Source organism: Aptenodytes patagonicus, chromosome W (assembly GCF_965638725.1).
Source record: "Aptenodytes patagonicus chromosome W, bAptPat1.pri.cur, whole genome shotgun sequence".
In the NCBI taxonomy this organism is placed as follows: domain Eukaryota; kingdom Metazoa; phylum Chordata; class Aves; order Sphenisciformes; family Spheniscidae; genus Aptenodytes; species Aptenodytes patagonicus.
This window is the reverse complement of record NC_134981.1, coordinates 20,563,201-20,584,346: the sequence shown is the minus strand read 5'-3', so window position 1 is coordinate 20,584,346 and position 21,146 is coordinate 20,563,201. Positions and strand designations below refer to the sequence as shown.

Below are 21,146 nucleotides of genomic sequence, written 5' to 3'. Positions count from 1 at the left end.
GTTTCCATTCCTGTGCTTTGGGGGATTTTAATTGGGGGTGTATGTGGTTTTTTTTTTTTAAAGTATGTAGGAAATAGAGGGAATGTGAGGAAGAGCTCTTATTTCTGATTCATTTGAACTTAAATGCAACTTTTGGACCACTTAAAATGTTGTGGTCTGTCATTTTGCTGCCTTGGCCAAATTTAGAGTTTGCAAATAAACATTTACTTGTAAATAAAAAAGCTCAAAAAGATTATATAAATGTTAGCTCTGTGATCTTGATTTTGAATGTGAAAAATAGAACCAAGTAAGTTTTTTCTGACTTGTGTATTATTGTCAGTCTCTTTTGGATTTGTAAATGAATTAAGAATTCCATGAAGAAAGAGTGAAATAGAACCCAGTTTGTAGTCCAATAGCTATGTAAGTGCTATCATTTTATTGAAAATGTGACAACTTTAAGTTGTCACAATAAAACAAGCAAGTAGAATTATGAATATTAATATTAGGAATATGTAATGTAAGAAAATTCCATTTGCATATGGTAACTATTCTGACAACACCATGTGTTAAAGGCATAAAATAGTACCCACCAAACAGACCTGCAGACAGAATGCTAGGAAGCATGAGTAAAATAAAATTTCCAAGTTGCTATGCACACATATACTTTCTGTCAGAATTAAAAGAGGGGAGGAGGGGCAGAGGAGGGTTTTCATTATTTGGCAATTTATTCTGTAAATGGAAAATTAAACCATATTATTCTCCATCTATACAAACACCTGTTAGTTCAGAAACAGGTAGTAAAAGCCAACTAAGTATCTGAGGTAAATTGCCAAATTTTACTATATACTGTTGATAACTACTGATGGATTTTTCCCAGTATCTTTTCCAATCCTATATTTGTTTAGGCTTCAGGCTCGAATTGCTCACAGAATCCAAGAACTGGAGAACTTGCCTGGCTCTTTGCCTCCTGATCTGCGAACCAAAGCTACAGTGGAGTTGAAGGCACTTAGATTACTGAATTTCCAGCGCCAGGTAATGCCTTTTGCTGCAGGGAAGTTCTTGTAGTGCTCACAGTCAAATGTGATGTTGTGGCATGGGATCAAATGTGATGTTGTGGCATGTGTCAAGAGATTTTACAGCAGCACTGACCTTAAACAGGAGATTTTGTACAAGAGCACACTTGATAAGAAGAATTTCACAGAAATGTTTAACTTAGTATTTATTTTGGTTTATTACTGAATATGTACATGTGTTCTCTTTCCCTCCTGCTCCATCCTCCAGTATAAGTTGTAATCCTAGAATTGTGGTAGTTTTTCATGAAAATAATGGCAGTGGCACAGAGACACAAGAGAAGGACAGGCTGCAAGCCTATTTTCAACACAAATCATAATAGATGTAATTTTCATGACACTCTATACTTGTCATGGGTCTTTTATTGGTGAGAGTTGAATGCTCTTGTTGTGGGTAGCATTTCTCTGTAATCTGTTTTCAGCATTCCCACTGTGACACACAGACTGTGAAAATTAAGCCTAACAAAAGCACATCTAAGATACAAGTTAGATCTTGAATACATGTAACAGCATCTGAATTTCAGAAAGGGAGTCACAATGCCAGACCATTCTGGGCCCCTTGTCATTGGCTTGCCTGGCTGGCCTGGAAGCAGCAGAGATGTGATTTGTCAGGCCAAGCAAAAATAGTTCCTTTAGAAGTCTTTGGCAATATTTGTACCATGTTATCTACATCTTCCTTCCCACTGCCCTTGCAATTCCTTTATAGTGAGGCTTTGTCAGAGGTTAGTTGAAAAGTGGCAGGCTTTCCCTGCTTGCATTGCTGGGACTGTGGCTGTATTATTCCAAGCCTTCCCAATTTCCTACTCCCTATTCTGTTTCCCATGCAACTGACAATGAGAACAGTTGTCACCTATGTTCAGCACCAATTCTAGAAAAGCATGCAATATCTGTTCTTTCATGCTTTACTTGGGTGGTGTAACATCTTGACTAGTGCCTTTCATACAAGCAGGACAGTCATTTTCAGTAGGTAGGAAGGAAAAAAGTGATGTGCCTACGTTGTTTGACTCTTTCTGTCATCCTACAGAGACTGAAGATTTATTTAGGGAGACAGACCTTTCTGCTACAACTGAGGAGTTGCAGAACTGTAATGGAAAGGGGAAAGGAAGCTGGGAGATCTCCTGCACCACTAAAATTTTAATTTACTGTATTACTAATTAAAGTTGTTCTTGTGTGTGTGAAAAATGGTTTTCTTTTGAACTGTTTCTTTTTTCTCACTGGTAGCTAAGACAAGAGGTAGTAGCCTGCATGCGTCGTGACACAACACTAGAGACAGCACTAAACTCCAAAGCCTACAAGAGAAGCAAGCGCCAGACTCTGAGGGAGGCCCGTATGACAGAAAAGCTTGAGAAACAGCAGAAGATAGAACAAGAGAGGAAACGTAGACAGAAACATCAGGTATTTTAACTCCTATTAACTGTTCTCCCAGACATGGACATGCCATTCAGTTGATTGTTGCATCTTGTTATGATCTGCCAGTCATTGTCATTTTATATTTTATTCACCTCTGGAGACTGAGGCACAAGAAAACAAGTTTATGCAATAAGCAAGCATAAAACTCTAAAATTACAACTCTTGTATTCCTGATCTCAAATCTTAGAATCATAGAATCATAGAATCATTAAGGTTGGAAAAGACCTCTAAGATCATCGAGTCCAACCGTCAACCCAACACCACCATGCCCACTAAACCATGTCCCTAAGCACCACATCTACACGTCTTTTAAATACTTCCAGGGATGGGGACTCAACCACTTCCCTGGGAAGCCTGTTCCAATGTTTAACCACTCTTTCAGTAAAGAAATTTTTCCTCACATCCAATCTAAACCTCCCCTGGCGCAACTTGAGGCCATTTCCTCTCGTCCTATCGCTAGTTACTTGGGAGAAGAGACCGACACCCACCTCGCTACAACCTCCTTTCAGGTAGTTGTAGAGTGCGATAAGATCTCCCCTGAGCCTCCTCTTCTCCAGACTAAACAGTCCCAGTTCCCTCAGCCGCTCCTCATAAGACTTGTTCTCCAGACCCTTCACCAGCCTTGTTGCCCTTCTCTGGACACGCTCCAGCACCTCAACGTCCTTCTTGTAGTGAGGGGCCCAAAACTGAACACAGTATTCGAGGTGCGGCCTCACCAGGGCCGAGTACAGGGGGACGATCCCTTCCCTACTCCTGCTGGCCACACTATTTCTGATACAGGCCAGGATGCCATTGGCCTTCTTGGCCGCCTGGGCACACTGCCAGCTCATGTTCAGCTGGCTGTCGACCAGCACCCCCAGGTCCTTTTCCGCCAGGCAGCTTTCCAGCCACTCTTCCCCAAGCCTGTAGCGCTGCATGGGGTTGTTGTGGCCAAAGTGCAGGACCCGGCACTTGGCCTTGTTGAACCTTATACAATTGGCCTCAGCCCATTGATCCAGCCTGTCCAGGTCCCTCTGCAGAGCCTTCCTACCCTCGAGCAGATCAACACTCCCGCCCAACTTGGTGTCGTCTGCAAACTTCCTGAGGGTGCACTCGATCCCCTCATCCAGATCATCGATAAAGATATTGAACAAGACCGGCCCCAGTACTGAGCCCTGGGGAACACTGCTCGTGACCGGCCGCCAACTGGATTTAACTCCATTCACCACAACTCTCTGGGCCCGGCCGTCCAGCCAGTTTTTTACCCAGCGCAGAGTACACCTGTCTAAGCCATGAGCCACCAGCTTCTCTAGGATCTTGTGATCTTGTGCTGTCACATCTCTGAATTAAATTGTTTTCTTTCTCTAGGAATATCTGAACAGCATATTGCAGCATGCTAAAGATTTTAAAGAATACCACCGGTCAGTGTCTGGGAAAATACAGAAAATTTCTAAAGCTGTGGCAACTTGGCATGCCAACACTGAACGTGAGCAGAAAAAGGAAACTGAGAGAATTGAGAAAGAAAGAATGAGAAGGCTAATGGTAAGGAATGGGGGAAGGGGTATGACAAGTTTGGCTAAAATTACATACAGTCTGATGTACACCCTCAGGTGCTTATGTATGCTCTTTTCAGAATAAAATCTCTTTAATTCAAGAAGTTTAAAAAGTATATACCTAAAACTACTGCAGAAGAGTTCCTTGTATTTCTAATGATGGTAGTGAACCTGATAGTGTTCACTTTGAGCTATAGCTACTTTTTTCTTAAGATTTCTGATAATATATAATTGTCTTTTCTACAAGCTTAAAAACTTGTCATTCATGCATATCACAGCCACTTTTTTATAACATCACTTAATCTCTTTGTCAACATTTTTACAACATTGCAGAGATATTCAAGTTATTTACTATACAAGTACTGTGTATTCTTTCTAGCTATTATAGTTTTGAAGACTACTTATGATTAACTTTTTATGGTATTACTCAGAAACTTTGTATTTGCACACATACATATTCAATAGCAGTAAATATATGCAGTTTTTTCCTGGGAATTAATGGCAGTCAGCTGTAGTTCCTCTTGCTGCTGTCATTTCTTATTCTCTCCCTTCTTTGCACCTGAACAATACCAGTTGCACCTTTTTTAAAAACAGAATATAATGGTTTTGTATATAACTGTGTGTCTTCAGAATGCTGTGGAATTGATCAATGGACTACTTACATTTCAAGAGTTAAAATATCTCTGTCTTAGAACTTAAAATGTAGACAGAGTAGTTTTTATGTACAAGTGTGTTAGCAACCAGAGTTAGATTAATTTTCTTATGAAAAACTTCTACCAGACACTGGGTAACTATAATGCTTTTTTTTGAATTGTTGAAACCTACAAGACAGTAGGTGACTGGGAAAATATAGATTCTCAGTCAGCAATTGAATGATACAATGTAAAAACAACATAGAAGTTAATGGGAATCGGCACGTTTTCATTGAAACACAGTGCTAATAAAAATCCAATTATTTAAGGTGATGTGAAATAAAACTTTAATCCTTGTCGAAAATCAGTGCCCACCAAGCATAAGGACTGAACAGTTTGGTTTTAAATCACCAATGAGGATTAAAAGTGCATATGAAATGTAACTGAAGGGCTTGTAGAAGAGAACAAATGTTTAGGCCCTATGGCTTTTCTCAAGGTTACATACCAATCTACATTATAGAGCTTCTTTATATTATCAATAGAGACAATTGCCAATGGTTTATCTGTTCAAGCTGTTGCAATGTTAATTATCAGATAAAAATATGATGACTTTTGTAAAGTCTCATTGTTTTAAAAATATTTTTTAGATTCTGAGGTGAATGAGCTTATGTCTCTCTGAAATATATATGATATATGGTAAAGAAGTCCACAGCTAATAAATACAAGATGGATTTGTATGTCCAGAAATATCACAAAACACTAATATCCAGTGCTTCCTCCTAAAACCTCCTACCCAAAGCCTGTGACTCAGATCTGCTATCAGAGACACAGCACTCAGTAGGAATCTTCAACTGGGTTTTGCAGTCAGAAGCACTTACCCTGTTTCCTTCTAAAAGCTTAATTAAATTTTCATGGAAAAGCAAAACAAAATGACACTAATTATGCATATTATGTTAGTGGAGTTATTTCCCCTGTTTAAATTTAGTCCAACTGTGATATGTTCTTACAGTTTTTACAGATCTTTAATTCAGTGTAGCCAGAAGTTAATCTTCTATATACTAGAAATTTCTAAAGACTTCATCTCCTCTCAGACACTTGGGCTAGCCTAGGAAAATAGGCTATGTTTAAAAGTATGATAACATACTTTTTAACCAAAGCATCTTAGATAATAGTGTTAGATTCCTTACGCAGATTGTCCTTAGATAACTAGGATTAGCAATGGTGATTGTGTCCCAGGGAAGTTCCTTAACATTTATATCGCATGCAAGAACATTCATGATATGCTTCAAAAGATCTCGCCAAGGAAAAGATAGTATGTATAGGGGAAATACCTTGGCTAAGTTATAATGATACTATATTTAATTATAATAGTCATAGAAGCTTACTTTTTGAGCACTGTAGTTCTGTTGCCTTGAATGCTGAAAATGGATTTTACCTTGCAAGTTCTTGCCAGGTTACTGCAGTTCTGGTATGTCTCCAGAAAGGCAGGAGTTTGTTCATATCTCACAACTGCGCTATTTTTATTGAAAGTAATGGTCTTCAAAATATTTCTTATTTTTGTTTGGTTTTATAAGGCCCTGTATACTTCTTCAATTATTAATTTATTCACTGAGTTATCTTGGCCAAGATCTGCAGTGGGCTTTGTGATGCTTGTCTTGTATTTCCTGATATGCATAAAGATGTCATTATATCTTTCTGGCATACACAAGTAATATTTCCTGCTATGCCCTAACAACACACTTATGCAGAGCTGTAGGGATATGGGAGTTGCTGAACTGACTCAGAGATGTGGCTGATCTGATCTGATATCCTGTTTCTAACAGTGGCCAGCATCAGATTCTCCATAGGAAGATGAAACAACACCAGAGTAGATAGATGATGCATAATCTGCCCTAAGGAAAATTTCTTGGTAACACCTGACAGATAAAGATTATTACTTATACTGGGTAAAGGGCCAAATAAGAGTTAATCATCTGGGTCCCATTATCTTTCTATGAGAGTGGGGGATAACTGTACTTCATGCTTTTGAAAAATCTTCTCTGTAGGAGTCTTATCAATTCCCTCAGTTTCCCAGCATTGTAACTTGTCTGATGTGCTGTTGTATAATTTTTTTCTGTTCTCAGTCCTGTTGTAGAATGCCCCCCCCCGCAAGAGTAGGAGATATTTAAGGTAACACATCATCATTGAGACTGCAATTGTAGGTTCTTCTTCAGAACATTTCTTTCATGGATGATGTTTGTCCTGTATTGCTAGGCTGAAGATGAAGAAGGCTACCGTAAGTTGATTGACCAAAAGAAAGATAGACGCCTAGCCTACTTATTGCAGCAGACAGACGAGTATGTGGCTAATCTGACCAATCTGGTATGGGAGCACAAACAGGCACAAGCAGCCAAAGAGAAGAAAAAGAGGAGGAGAAGAAAGAAGGAAAGTAGCTAAAACTAACATTTTTATCCCATTTCCCCCTCAAACCCCATTTTAACATTGGTAAATGCAGTGATCTCCAGTTGTCTTACAGAGATCAGAGTGTCTGTAATCTGCATTGTCAAATTCTTAACATTGAATGAATTCATATTTCTCTGAAGTCTGTTGTAGGAAATGCTGTATTTTTGCCATGCTAACATTATTCCAAAGATGGAAAGAAGAAGATGGGATTAGAAACCTGTGGGTTGTAAGCATTTGAATTACTGATAAACTTCCTATAGGCAAAAATGGGCCAACCATGTAAATTAGGAATAAGTTATGAGTCCAAACTAGAGTATATCAGAAAAGGCTAGTATATTCAATTGTAACATATAGAACTGCTTATTTAGACCTCTGGATTCTAAATTCAGTTCCATATTTGGTTTGTAGGGCCACTAGAAATAGCCAGAGAAAGAGAACTTTAATAGGTGTATTTTGTATAAATGGGTATTCTACAAGTAGTATTGTTCATTGTCTACATTGTAACCATTTAATTTAAGCCTTTTGAAAATCCACTTTGTATGTTATTAAATATTTCTATCCCTTTCAGAGAGACTAGTTGGTAACTGAACAAATTTATGGAAAAAAAAAAGTTATAATTAAGTAATAATTTGTCATTTTTGTGACCCCTAAATTCCTTTCCTCTCCCAGAGGATGGGTAAGATGGCCTTAATAGCCCATTTCCATCTCTAGTTTTCATGATGTGAATGATCTTACTATCAGCTTGTCGTGGTTTAATCTCAGTCGGCAAATAAGCACCACGCAGCCGCTCGCTCACTCCCCCCACCCCCAGTGGGATGGGGGAGAGAATTAGAAGAGCACAAGTGAGAAAAAGTTGTGGGTTGAGATAAAAACAGTTTAATAATTGAAATAAAATGATAATAATAATAATAATATGATAATAATAATAATAATACACAAAACAAGTGATGCACAGTACAATTGCTCACCACCCGCCGACCGATGCCCAGCCAGTCCCCGAGCAGCGGCCCCCCTGGCCAGCTTTCCCCAGTTTATGTACTGAGCATGACGTCACATGGTATGGAATGTCCCTTTGGCCATTTTGGCTGTGCCCCCTCCCAGCTTCTTGTGCACCTCCAGCCTTCTCAGTCGGTAGAGCATGGGAAACTAAAAAGTCCTTGGCTAGTGTAAGCATTACCTAGCAACAACTAAAACATCGGTGTGTTATCAACTTTGTTCTCATCCTAAATCCAAAACACTGTACCAGCTACTAGGAAGGAAATTAACTCTATCCCTGCCGAAACCAGGACACAGCTATAAGAAAAAGTGTCTCAGAAGTTTCATGTGCTTGTATATAAACAGATTGCTGTAGCTAATATTCCTGACAATTTAACTTTGTATAGTTTGGACACCAAAAATATATACCATTTAAAATGTTAATATATGCATTGCTTAAAAGCAATGCTCTACATGTGGTAATAAATGCCAATATATAATAAATGGACAATTTTGAAATGACTGACATAAAAAAATATTCCTTATTCCCCTCTATCCATCTCCAAGACAGCTGTACATTTTGTTAAGAATATATTTTTAACAGAGAAAATGGCCTGTGCCTCCAAAGTAAAGATGTAGCTTCTCCTGGACCAGAAATCCAGTAGGCTAGCCATGTACCAGGCACAGATTTACCAAGGCTACTAAGAGGGTAGTAGATTTCCCATTAATACTGCTAAGTGCTGTGAGTGCAGTAGTACCTGTATATATATCCCTCCTGCATCCATCAATATCTTTATTTGCATTCATCCCAGGCTATGAAAATGCAAAGTGAAAAACTGCTCATGCTCTAGAATGCTTTCATCATATAAAATGTTTTTTATGCTCATAGCTTAACTATAATAGTTTTGCCTCTATTTGTTGTAGAAGGCAGAAGAAAATGCAGAAGGAATGGGATCTGGTCTTGGTCCTGATGGAGAGGTATGAATTTTACAAGCCTTTTTAGTTTGTGGGGTTGGTTGGTTTGTTTAATTTTCCCAGAGCTTGTTATAACTTGTAGTGGTGGTAAAAGATTAAAATGTATGCAAGACATTTGACCTCTTTGTTCAGTTAGTACTCTGTAGGGCTTTTGCGTGTGACCAAGAGCCACGTATACATTCAGGGAGAGCGCAAAAATTAAACTGATTTGGGGAAATTAGTTCAAAAGGTGCCTACACATTTGGAATCTCTAAGGTCGAGGGTAGCAAGTGTGCATGCTGAGGTCCCCATGAGACACACACAGAGATCACAGTATTCATCAATTTAGTCTTATTTGAAAGAAAAGAAAATACAGTAACATGAATGTACAAGCATATATATTTTAGAATAGAATAGAATAGTTCAGTTGGAAGGGACCTACAGTGATCATCCAGTCCAACTGCCTGACCAATTCAGGGCTGACCAAAACCCTGACATGTTATTAAGGCCATTGTCCAAATGCCTCTTAAACACTGACAGGCTTGGGGCATCGACCACCTCTCTAGGAAGCCTGTTCCAGTTTTTGACCACCCTCTCGGTAAAGAAATGCTTCCTAATGTCTAGTCTGAACCTCCCCTGATGCAGCTTTGAGCCATTCCCACACATCCTGTCACAGGATACCAGGGAGAAGAGATCAGCACCTCCCTCTCCACTTCCCCTCCTCAGGAAGCTGTAGAGAGCAATGGGGTCGCCCCTCAGCCTCCTCTCCCAACTAGACAAACCCAGAGTCCTCAGCCGCTCCTCATAGGACATGCCTTCCAGCCCCTTCACCAGCTTTGTTGCCTTCCTCTGGACGCATTCAAGGACCTTCACATCCTTCTTAAATTGTGGGGCCCAGAACTGCACACAGTACTCAAGGTGAAGCCGCACCAGTGCTAAATACAGCGGGATAATCACCTCTTTTGACCAGCTGGTTATGCTGTGTTTAATGCACCCCAGGATGTGGTTTGCCCTCTTGTCTGTCAGGGCACACTGCTGACTCCTATTGAGCCTACTGTCAACCAGCACCCCCAGATCCCTTTCTGCAGGGCTGCTCTCCAGCCACTCCTCTCCCAATTTATACTTGTGTCCGGCATTACTCTGTCCCAGGTGCAGAATCCGGCATTTGTTCTTGTTAAATTTCATGCCACTGAAGATTTCCCAATGCTCCAATCTATCCAGATCCCTCTGCAAGGCCTCTCGTCCCTCGAGAGAGTCAACAGCACCTCCCAGTTTAGTATCGTCAGCAAACTTGCTAAGGGTGCATTCAACTCCTGCATCGAGATCGTTGATAAAAATATTGAACAGAACTGGCCCTAGAATTGAGCCCTGAGGAACACCGCTGGTGACTGGTTGCCTGCCAGATGTAGCCCCATTCACTACAACCCTTTGAGCCCTGCCACTCAGCCAGTTCTTCACCCAGCGCACCGTGTACCTGCTCATCTCCCAGTTGGACAACTTGTCCAGAAGGATGCTGTGAGGGACAGCATCAAAAGCCTTACTAAAATCCAGAAAAACTACATCCACCGCCTTCCCTTCATCCACTAGGCGGGTGACCTTATCATAGAAGGATATTAAATTTGTTAGACAGCACTTTCCCTTTGTGAACCCGTGTTGACTGTGCCTGATGATTGCATTGTCCTTTAAATGCCTTTCAATAGCACCCAGCATGATCTTCTCCATAATTTTCCCAGGTACTGAGGTTAGACTAACAGGTCTGTAGTTTCCTGGGACTTCCCTCGTGCCCTTCCTGTAAATTGGAATAATGTTGGCTAGCTTCCAGTCAGCGGGGACCTCCCCAGACTCCCAAGACCTTTGGTAGATGATCGAGAGAGGTCCTGCTGTAACGTTCGCTAGCTCCTTCAGTACTTTATTTTGTTTCTTAAAAATAGTTTCTACTATGAACAAAGAATCATATCTTCAGTTTGTCCTTTGTTAATTTAGCAACTCTCAATTTCATCAAATAGAGGCTATATCCCCAGGAATTCCTCTGACAAAAGGCTCCCCCAGAATCTGGAAGATTATCCAATTGCAATTTAAAGCAACTTACAGCAAGGATGACTGACTAAAGACAGAAGTCTGAGAGCATCAGGAAAAGAGAAAGAAAGACTATGAGAGAGTGTGTGTGAGAGACAGCTTCACTTTCTCATATGAGTAACGTGAGGAGAATTATACCCATCCTTAAGTTTTTGTGGAGTGTGGAGTCAAGGTCTCTGGTTTCGGGTTTGGACCTGCTTGCTTTCTTTCCTTTCTTCTTTTCTTCTACTTTTCTCTCTCTCTCTCTGTTGCTATGTGTAGACCCCATATTTATATGAAAAACTTATATTGATTCTTATGGAGTCTTGTTAGATTTACATGTGTTAACAAAAAGGAGCTCTTAAAAGCTCTGTTTGGGGCAGTAGAGTCAGAGAATAAAAGATGGCTGTTAATCCTGGTCTGAGTCATGGGAGTGGTATATGGCTTCTCCTCCTGGGAAGAAAAGAGAGGTTCCAGAGAGGCATTACCTTGGAAATCCCACCCAGAGCAGCAGCATCAAGAGCTACCAGCTCTTCCTAGCTCTCTCTATGTACTGGGAGTTGTCCAAAGAAGGAGACTGTACTGTCATGTGTGGAAGGAGAATTGCATGATCATGCATTCTCATCCCATGCCCATCATAGGTATTGCTATCCCTGAGCTGGCACAAGAGAGGGTCCAATTGATTCAGAAGCCTTTGATATTGACTACCAATCAAGCTCATTTACTCCTCTTCAATTGCTCACAGCTCCTGCCTGACTCGCCCTTAGGCATGGCTGGGCAAACCTTACTGTTTAATCCTTGCAGCTTCAGATCTGACCTTCTGCTTCAGCCAGCATGGCTGTGGGTCAGTGGATTGCCTGGGCACAAGCTGGGAGCTCTGTGTTACAGTACATAGGAGTGAAGGAATTTGGAGAAGTCATATACCATTGCCATAACTTTTTTTATAACCAGGAGAAAACCAATCTGGATTAACATTGGTGCTAACTTGTTTCTCTTCAAAGAGTTGAAGTCTACAACAAAGGTACATTGAATCTATCACTGAGTATGCTGAAAAATCCTTTTCAGCTTCGGCAGACACTTAAAAATAAATGTTTTTCTTGAGATAAAAATCTGTGTATAGTACATTATTTATTTTTCAAAATGCACTTGTAAGCACAACAGATATCATCTCATTACTAGAAAATACACTGTTGACATTGCACATCAATTCCCTTTCTGGCATAGGGTAAAATATACTGTCACAAAGGCTTCTCAAGATACCTGAAGGTACTTTGTCCCTCAGAAGCAACTGAAAATGAAAAGTTTTCCCATGTTGTTCTTTGAACAGTTAGCTCTCTTTTTCTTTTTTTTTTCAGTAGAATTGGAGGACATATGCTGCCTCATTAAGAGCTATACTGTTATGCCCTTTTTTACTCATTTATGTGTAAACACAACTTGAAAATTCTGCTTATTACTTTACTTAGTCTTACCTACACATGAAAGTAATATCTTTGCTGGCGTAGTTAAAAAAGTACAGCCACATCCTTTAATGTATATACAGTTGCACCAGGAAAATGTACATATACTGCTGTAACATAATCATTTATAGAAGGGGGAGTAAGTTTTATACTCACTGTAAGTCATCTTTATACCTGTTCAAGTCATCTTTATACCTGTTCAAATTTTTTTTCCAGTTTTGTGTTTATATATTTTGGGAAAGGGTTCTTTATTGTGCTAATTATTATTAAAAAGAAGATATTTAGCCAAAATAGTTTGTAAAGTAGAAAATCTGTGGTTTGAGCAGGCCAAAGAAGTATCAAAGACATAATTTTGTTCTGTTTTTCTTTTGTTAGAGCACCAGAGTAAGTGAAAGGGAATCAGGACAGTGAATCTTTAACTAGGCCTTCTTTACTTTAAAAGTTAATTAAAATCTTATAGCTCCATTTCTTCATCCATAAAGAAAGAAAAAGGCTGAAAGCTCATTGTTTTTTCTCCTTACAGATCTCCATCAGTATAAGCAGCAAGAGTGAAAGGACTGTAAGCATAATATACTTTCTCTCTTCTTTCAGAGAGATCAAGTTACTTCTGTTCCACACTGCTCTCATTTATTTACTTGGAATACTGTGATGCATGTGTGGATATCAAATGTAGAGATATGTTACACACAGAAATACTGTGACTTAGTGTTGACTTGGTAGCAGTATGGGAAGTCGAGGCTTCAGTAACACATTAACTTATTCAGAGTCATAACTTTGCAGTTGCTGTTAGCTCTCTTAATTAACTGTGGCAAACACAGGAAGACCAGTTATCTTATAAAATTTCATCTGAATTTTTAGCCCATAGATGAGAGCAGTCAGATGAGTGACCTTCCAGTCAAAGTGACTCACACTGAAACAGGCAAAGTTCTTCTTGGACCAGAAGCACCAAAAGCAAGTCAGCTAGATGCTTGGTTGGAAATGAACCCTGGGTAAGTAGCTAGCAACCAACGGGGTATTTTTATTATTGGGGGGGGTGTCAACTGTATTGTTATTTTTGATGAAACTTTTTTGTCTATTCCATTTGCCTTTTAATTTATTACTTGTAAGTTGAGTAGGAAATGTATTGAATCTATTCCATTCCTCCCTTTGTATTTCTAATTCGTATTCTTTTGTCTTCTCTGTACAGCTATGAAGTTGCTCCCAGGTTAGACAGTGAAGATGAAAGTGGCTCTGAATATGAGGAGGAGGTAGGTATGCTTTTCTTCAAATTTCATTTTTAGTAGTGCAGTAGAGCAAAACCCACGTTATTTTCCTGTGTTCCTTTTTTCATAGGCTTGAAGAAAAGCAGTAGCAAGTGTCTAATTGTTTTAAACATAATACAAACAGCAAAATACATCCTTTTTGCAGTGATGCTCATTGCATAGCATGTCTTTTATATGTGCTGTAAATGCCTACCTGATAATCTGAATGAGGGGAAAAGAGAACTTGTTTTACTCTCATATCATCAGAGTAAAAATAATGAAATAATCATGTCAGAACAGGCAAGCAGGTTCCTATTTTAAAATACACCTCTGTAAAGGATGTATGGTGGCTTTGTGCTGAATGAAATTAACATCTTTTATCTTCTAGATGCTTCTTGTGTCTGTTATGTAATACTTTTCTACAGAAAGCAATGCTTTCCTAGTCTTAACATTGAAGTATTGCCTATTGAGAGGATGAGAAAAGACAAATTTTATTGATTGTGGTGTGATTCTGACTCAGGTGTTTTGAGTCAGTAAATGGCAAAGGTTTATTAGGATCATTTGCTAGAATACACCTTCATTTTTACAGTTGCACATCAGCATTTGGAAGCTTTCAGGGTCATTTTGGTTTTTTTTCCTTGGTAATTCTTCAGTAGGGATGAAATAGGGCCAATGTAATAAGACATAGTTTGGTACATTCATTTGTCTGCTTATATCATCTTTGATAGATGCAATATTATAGAGCAATATTTTGCTCTGTTTAATAGTTAAGAATTTAAATTGTTCCACAACACCCTTTTCTTCAAATGGTTCAAGCATTGTTAGAGACCCCCCAGTAAAATCAGAAAAATTTACCCATTTGTCATCCATTGCAACTATAGCTAGAAGGGAAACTATAAATAAAGATTAAAAATATAATCTGTTTAAAAAAAAAACCAACCAAAAGCTTAAAACAGCATGAATGCAGGAGCTCTTGCCAGTTGTCTTACAGTATCGTGCATCTTGAATATGATACAAACATATGCATAATGTCAGTCTGCTCTATGAACAGGACAGGTAGAGTAAGATTTTTATAAATGAGAACACTGAAGAGGAAAATATTTTTTCTTAAAGTATTGTGACTTTCTGTTAGTTAATCTATGTATATTTTTTTTTGTTTTGTTGCAGTGCATCAAGGTAGCTGTCAGTTGAACTTTTTGGTTCAGGTTCCTGTCAGTATAAAGCATTGTTCAATGAAAACTGTTAATAAATATGTGAGTGTTAGCCAAAGTTACGACTGAGTAGCATTGGAGAGTACAACATTTTCCTGTCCTTTTTCCATCTTCTCTAGGATGATGAAGAAGAATCAAGCAGGTTAGAAGCAGATGAGAAGATACTTCTGGATCCTAACAGTGAGGAAGTTTCTGAGAAAGATGCTAAACAAATCATTGAGTGAGCTTTGGATTCTGCCTTTTTTTTTCTTTTTTTCTTTTTCTCTCCTCCCCCCCACTGCCCCTGAATGGTGATTTCTTATCAGGGCTCTCAAAGTTAGCGTGCTCTAGATTACCATGAGTGGCTGGTTGTTGTAGCACCTGTGACATGCATCTGCAGGAGAAGGGATATGACTGCTTGGTAGTACTTGTGTACTACTTAAAAAGTAACATGCATTCTTCTAAGGGTGAACTTCCCACAGTTGAGGATTTCTACTGCCTCTTTACCACTTGTATAAATAAGTGAACTGTATTGAAAAATATATGTATTTGTGGGAATTTACCTTTATTCTTTGCTTTCCAGGACAGCCAAACAAGATGTGGATGATGAATACAGTATGCAATATAGTGCTAGAGGGTCTCAGTCCTACTACACTGTTGCTCATGCAATCATAGAGAGGGTGGAGAAGCAGTCTTCTCTTCTTATTAATGGTACACTAAAACATTATCAGGTAAGAAATATAGTTGGAGTTAGCTTAAGTAGTTCCAAACCCTTTTATTCAAAATAATACCCTGCTCTACAGCCGACAGTTGCATAATAATGGCCAGGCTCCTATATAATATACTTTTTTCATTGAGTAAAGAATGTTATAATGTTTAAGACTTGCCTTATCCTGGATATTTCATTACAGTACTTAAAATGACAAACTGTTTGAAAATGCGTGCAGAAACACAAGATATCTATTAGGTTAGAAATTGATGATCATATGGAGAAAGGGAATGTAGTCTTCTATCCCAGATCAAATTTCATACATACTGCTTGAATAACAACATCAACTTTCTATATATACCTGTAAACATCTCTTTTCATTGCAGACCAATAGTGTTTTGGTTTTGCTCTCCTTCCCATCAACCCAGTATTTGGATTTTTGCTCATTATTTTAATTTTAATTTATTATTTTTTTAAATAAACTTTTTCTTCTTTTAATATTTAAAAATTTAACAATTTGAGCTTTTAGCACCTCAGCGTGGATCTCTAGTGATTGAATTGATAAAATTGTTCTATACAATATTTGTTTTATATACAGATTGTTAGCGTTACAGATAAGGTGCACACTTTTCCAGAGAGCTTTACAGCAGGCGTGTTGAGGCCTGGTTTTGGTTCTTGTCCTATCACTCTCCCTTTGACTCTTATGCCCTTCAATTTCCTCTAGATCTTATCCATTTTTTCCTGTCCCACTTTCCTTCTCTTTTTTTTCCTTTTTCATGTGTTCTTCATTCTTGATTTTAGTTAGGCTGCCTCTTCCTTCTGCACATCAGTACATGTCAGTGAAGGGGTGATTGATGACACAGGAGTTTCTCTATTATCAGTTCTGTAGCCACTTGTAAGTGGGAGACAATTGCAGAAAAAGTTCAGTAAGAGTTCAGTAAGAGTTCAGAAAAGTTCAGAAAGAGTTCAGTAAAGACAGTCTTCAGAGAATTTAGTACCTAAATATAAATCAATCAGCATATGTGTGAAGCTGATAGATTGGCTGTATTATTTTGTATAAATTTTCATGGATACAACAGATTACTTTTGACATACAATGTTTTCCCCATACTTCTTAGCTGAACTTTCTCAGACCTGTTAATTTACTTATCTCCCCATGCATGAGACTCATCAAACATCTGGATCATGGAAGTGGGAATGTGTCTAGATTACACTTGTATGGGATAATATGATATGTACATACATAGAAGGCTGTGTGACAAGAAAGTAGTCACTGTGCTAGGATGCAATAGAGTGTGCCTTCTAGCTAGCCCAGCTAGGTAGATACTGTTTACTACGCTGTTGTGGCTTCTTCCCAGCTCTGGGATTCTACATGTCAGGCATAGTTGATCAGTGGACCTCTTCTGACACATGGAATTGTGGACAGCAAACACTGGGTGTGTACTACAAGAGTTTCAAGATGCTAGTGATACAGTCAGGGGGTGTGAAGTGGAACCAAATGTGAGCCTTACGGCTAGTGCATGAGACTTGATAGGTTTGGTTTTGAGAAAGTTTTGGTTGAGGCAGAGATCTGACATGAAATTTTACTCCAAAGGTTTTAAATTTGATGGTGTCTAAATTAATGAATAGAATTTTTTAGTGGTGTTAAGAAACCTGAAGTATGGGCGGCAGTGTTAGTCTGCCTACAGTACAAAAAAACTTCAGTATGTATAAAATATGACTTTAGCATGGGCCATACTGGCCCTAAATAGCAGCGATGACTTTCATATAGATGTAAGTCATATCACCTTTTTCAAGACATATTGGGAACTGCATGCACATAGTACTGTAGAAGGAAAAACAGCATCTAAGTAGTAAGAGAAGAACCTCACTTCTGTAATATTAGTACTACCTACCTATGTGGATTTCAAATAATTGAGATGATTATTCATTTCAGCTCCAGGGCCTGGAATGGATGGTTTCACTCTATAATAACAATTTGAATGGAATTTTAGCTGATGAAATGGGACTAGGAAAAACCATACAGACTATTGCACTCATCACTTATCTGATGGAACACAAAAGACTCAACGGCCCCTATCTCATCATTGTTCCCCTTTCGTAAGTAAAGAAATTCATTCTGCTATTATTCTGTGTATTGTAGTTTGGTTTCTTAGCAACATGTACTTTTTTTTCACACAATGACAAGATGAGGCACATCTTGGAATTGCACTGAGCGTATACTCTGAATTTAGCCTGTGATTATTTCTTCCTAACTGATTGCCTAGCATTGGAAAGGTGACCAGATGGCTGATAAAAGCACTTTGTTTCATTAATTTTGCTGTTCACTCTGCTGGCATGCTATATAGTATGTCCTACTTCACTGTTACTCCTCACATTAGCCACGAGAGAGGAATGATACTTTTTTTTTATATTACATGCCTGTAGTTTTCCCCATTCTAGGAACCTTTTAAAGTTTCTAGAAGAGAGAAGCTGAAACTTCAGTGACTTTAGTTATTTTAAAACTCTTTCTTCCTTCTCTTCTCCCCTGTCGTGGTTTAACCTCAGTCGGCAACTAAGCACCACGCAGCCGCTGGCTCACTCCCCCCTCCCCCGGTGGGATGGGGGAGAGAATTGGAAGAGCACAAGTGAGAAAAACTCGTGGGTTGAGATAAAAACAGTTTAATAATTGAAATAAAATGATAATAATAATAATATGATAATAATAATAATACACAAAGCAAGTGATGCACAGTACAATTGCTCACCACCCACCGACCGATGCCCAGCCAGTCCCCGAGCAGCGGCCCCCCCGGCCAGCTTTCCCCAGTTTATGTACTGAGCATGACGTCACATGGTATGGAATGTCCCTTTGGCCATTTTGGCTGTGCCCCCTCCCAGCTTCTTGTGCACCTCCAGCCTTCTCAGTCGGTAGAGCATGGGAAACTAAAAAGTCCTTGGCTAGTGTAAGCACTACCTAGCAACAACTAAAACATCGGTGTGTTATCAACTTTGTTCTCATCCTAAATCCAAAACACAGCACTGTACCAGCTACTAGAAAGGAAATTAACTCTATCCCTGCTGAAACCAGGACAATATCCACCCCTTATTCTATACCATCTGCATCATGCTCAAGTCTCATATTTTCCAGTACATTTTCATTAATCACCACCCCTTTTTTTTCTATATATATACACACACACACACACACAGAGATATCATTCCCTTAGTCTGTGGGCCATCACTCTAAAACGTTTGGTGAGTTCATTTAGTCCATGACCTCGGGCTCCATCTGTCATAATAATCTTCCAGGGCAGGAAAAAATGGAGATGGTATGTGGTGTTGGATTGTTTCATGTTGAAGTCAGTTCTGGTACCATCATCACTGCTTTGCTTGGTTTCACTGAAGTTATTCTTCATTAGTCTGGGTGATTCTTATTGTAATAACATTAGTATGGCATATAATATTATTAGTATGATTAGTATATCTGTGTATTATTAGTATAACTCTTATAACTATAATTAGTACTTAACATCACATAATTCAGATCATTGGCTATTCTCACCCAAAATCAAATCCCCTTGAGGTACACATCGGACTTCCCCATCCTTCCGCATTATCCACCAAGTGCACCCAGGTCCTTGAGCAAAAGCAATCCCATGGATGGGTTTGCCTCTGCCCGAGGCAGGAATAACCCAGACTGTCTTCCCCAGCATATTTTTTATGTGCACTACAGGGACTTTATTCCCATCTACAGTACGTAAAAGTTCTGACTGGGCAGGGCCAGCTTGCTTGGCAGATCCCCTCGTGTTGACTAACCAGGTGGCCTTTGCTAAATGCGTATCCCAATGTTTGAATGTCCCGCCACATGGGTCGTGTACACTTGACTTCGTCTGGATCTTTGGATAGTTGTTCATTGTTCAGGTCATCATAAATCACCTCCAGCACGGCTAATTCTCTCAGAAACTGGATACCCTTCTCCATGGTGGCCCACTTGCTTGGGCGACATATGACATCTTCCTTAAAGGGATACCTTTCCTTCATGCTTGACAAGAGTCGCCTCCAAAGGCTGAGGACTCGTGTCCCTTTTCCAATTGCTTTGTCAATGCCCCCTTCCCTGGAAAGGGATCCCAGCTGCTTGGCTTCCCTACCCTCTAATTCCAGGCTACTGGCCCCATTATCCCAGCATCGGAGCAGCCAGGTGACAATATGCTCACCTGGACGACGGCTGAAATCTTTTCGTATATCTCACAGCTCACTCGGGGATAGAGATCGGGTGGTCACTGCCTCGTTTATGAGTTCTTCCTCTTCTTCCTCCCCGATCAGCGGCCCGCTCTCCTCCTGCTGTTTTCGTGATGGCCCTTCTCTAGGGTCATCTGCCTCGTACACTTCTTCCTCCGGCTCCCTTTTAGAAGAAGCTTCTTCCTCCCTTACTAAACGAACCGACTTCCGCTTCCAAGATTTCTTCTTGTGTACGGGGGCGACTGATACCAGCACAGGCTGGTTCTTTGGTTCAGCCACAGGGTGTGTTGCCGGAGTCTGAGTGGCCGCAGGGCCTGTCACCGGAGTCTGAGTGGCCGCAGGGCCTGTCGCCAGGGTTGGAGTGGCCGCAGTGCGTGTCGTCGGGGTCTGAGTGGCTGCAGGGCCTGTTGCCAGAGTCTGAGTAGCTGCAGTGCCTGTCACTGGAGTCTGAGTGGCCGCAGGGCCTATCGCCAGAGTCTGAGTAGCTGCAGAGCATGTCGCCGGGGTCTGAGTGGCCGCAGGGCCTGTCGCCGGGGTTGGAGTAGCTGCAGTGCATGTTGCTGGGGTCGGAGTGGCTGCAGGGCCTGTCGCCGGGGTCTGAGTGGCTGCACCGCGTGTCGCTGGGGTCGGAGTGGCCGCAGGGCATGTCGTTTTACTGTCAGAGCCAGAGACCTTCTCTTTCCTTTGAGGGTACTGAATGGTGTTGAACAGGGCTCGGTAGGCATGGGCCAGGCCCCAGCACGTTGCAATGATCTGCATCTCTCTGGAGTTGCCAGGGTGAGAGCATACTTTGTCCAAATGTTCTACTAACTTTTCAGGATTCTGCACTTGCTCAGGGGTGAAGTTCCAAAACACTTTGGGTGCCCATTGGCCTAGGTACTTGCCCATCTTGTCCCACACACCCTGCCACTCATAATTATTCAGCCTTGGGGCAGATCTCTGGATGATATTCTTAAACTGCTTACCAACTTTAGACAAAACCGAAACAATATTCCCAAGAAGTACCAATAGAAGTATCTTAACTGCCCAAGGCTGTTCAAAATACTGAAAAGTTACTGTAATGAAGGAGGAAACATCATAGAAGAAGGTAGTGACACTGCCATTCTGTATTTCCTCCGTAAAAAAACTCTCAGAAAAGTTACTGCAATTGCTAGTTGTCTCCACGAAATGGTCTCCGTGGTACAGTAAGGGCTTCATTGCGAAGTTTACATACCACACTAATGTCAAGGTCAATGTTCTAAAAACAAACCTCACAAGCGAGACATCACTAATCACTGCA

General features: G+C 40.1%; 1 protein-coding gene across 1 annotated transcript in view; it reads left to right on the top strand.

The window, feature by feature from the left end:
- Window positions 1-21,146, top strand: part of LOC143171861 (SWI/SNF-related matrix-associated actin-dependent regulator of chromatin subfamily A member 2-like) — a 209,646-nt gene that overhangs the window by 75,426 nt on the left and 113,074 nt on the right. Inside the window, exons 7-16 of the mRNA XM_076360967.1 lie at window positions 885-1,011; window positions 2,271-2,444; window positions 3,807-3,980; window positions 6,877-7,054; window positions 8,972-9,018; window positions 13,365-13,495; window positions 13,693-13,753; window positions 15,078-15,178; window positions 15,521-15,668; window positions 17,583-17,746. Coding sequence (XP_076217082.1) covers window positions 885-1,011; window positions 2,271-2,444; window positions 3,807-3,980; window positions 6,877-7,054; window positions 8,972-9,018; window positions 13,365-13,495; window positions 13,693-13,753; window positions 15,078-15,178; window positions 15,521-15,668; window positions 17,583-17,746 — 1,305 coding nt within the window. The remainder of the gene's footprint in view (window positions 1-884; window positions 1,012-2,270; window positions 2,445-3,806; window positions 3,981-6,876; window positions 7,055-8,971; window positions 9,019-13,364; window positions 13,496-13,692; window positions 13,754-15,077; window positions 15,179-15,520; window positions 15,669-17,582; window positions 17,747-21,146) is intronic.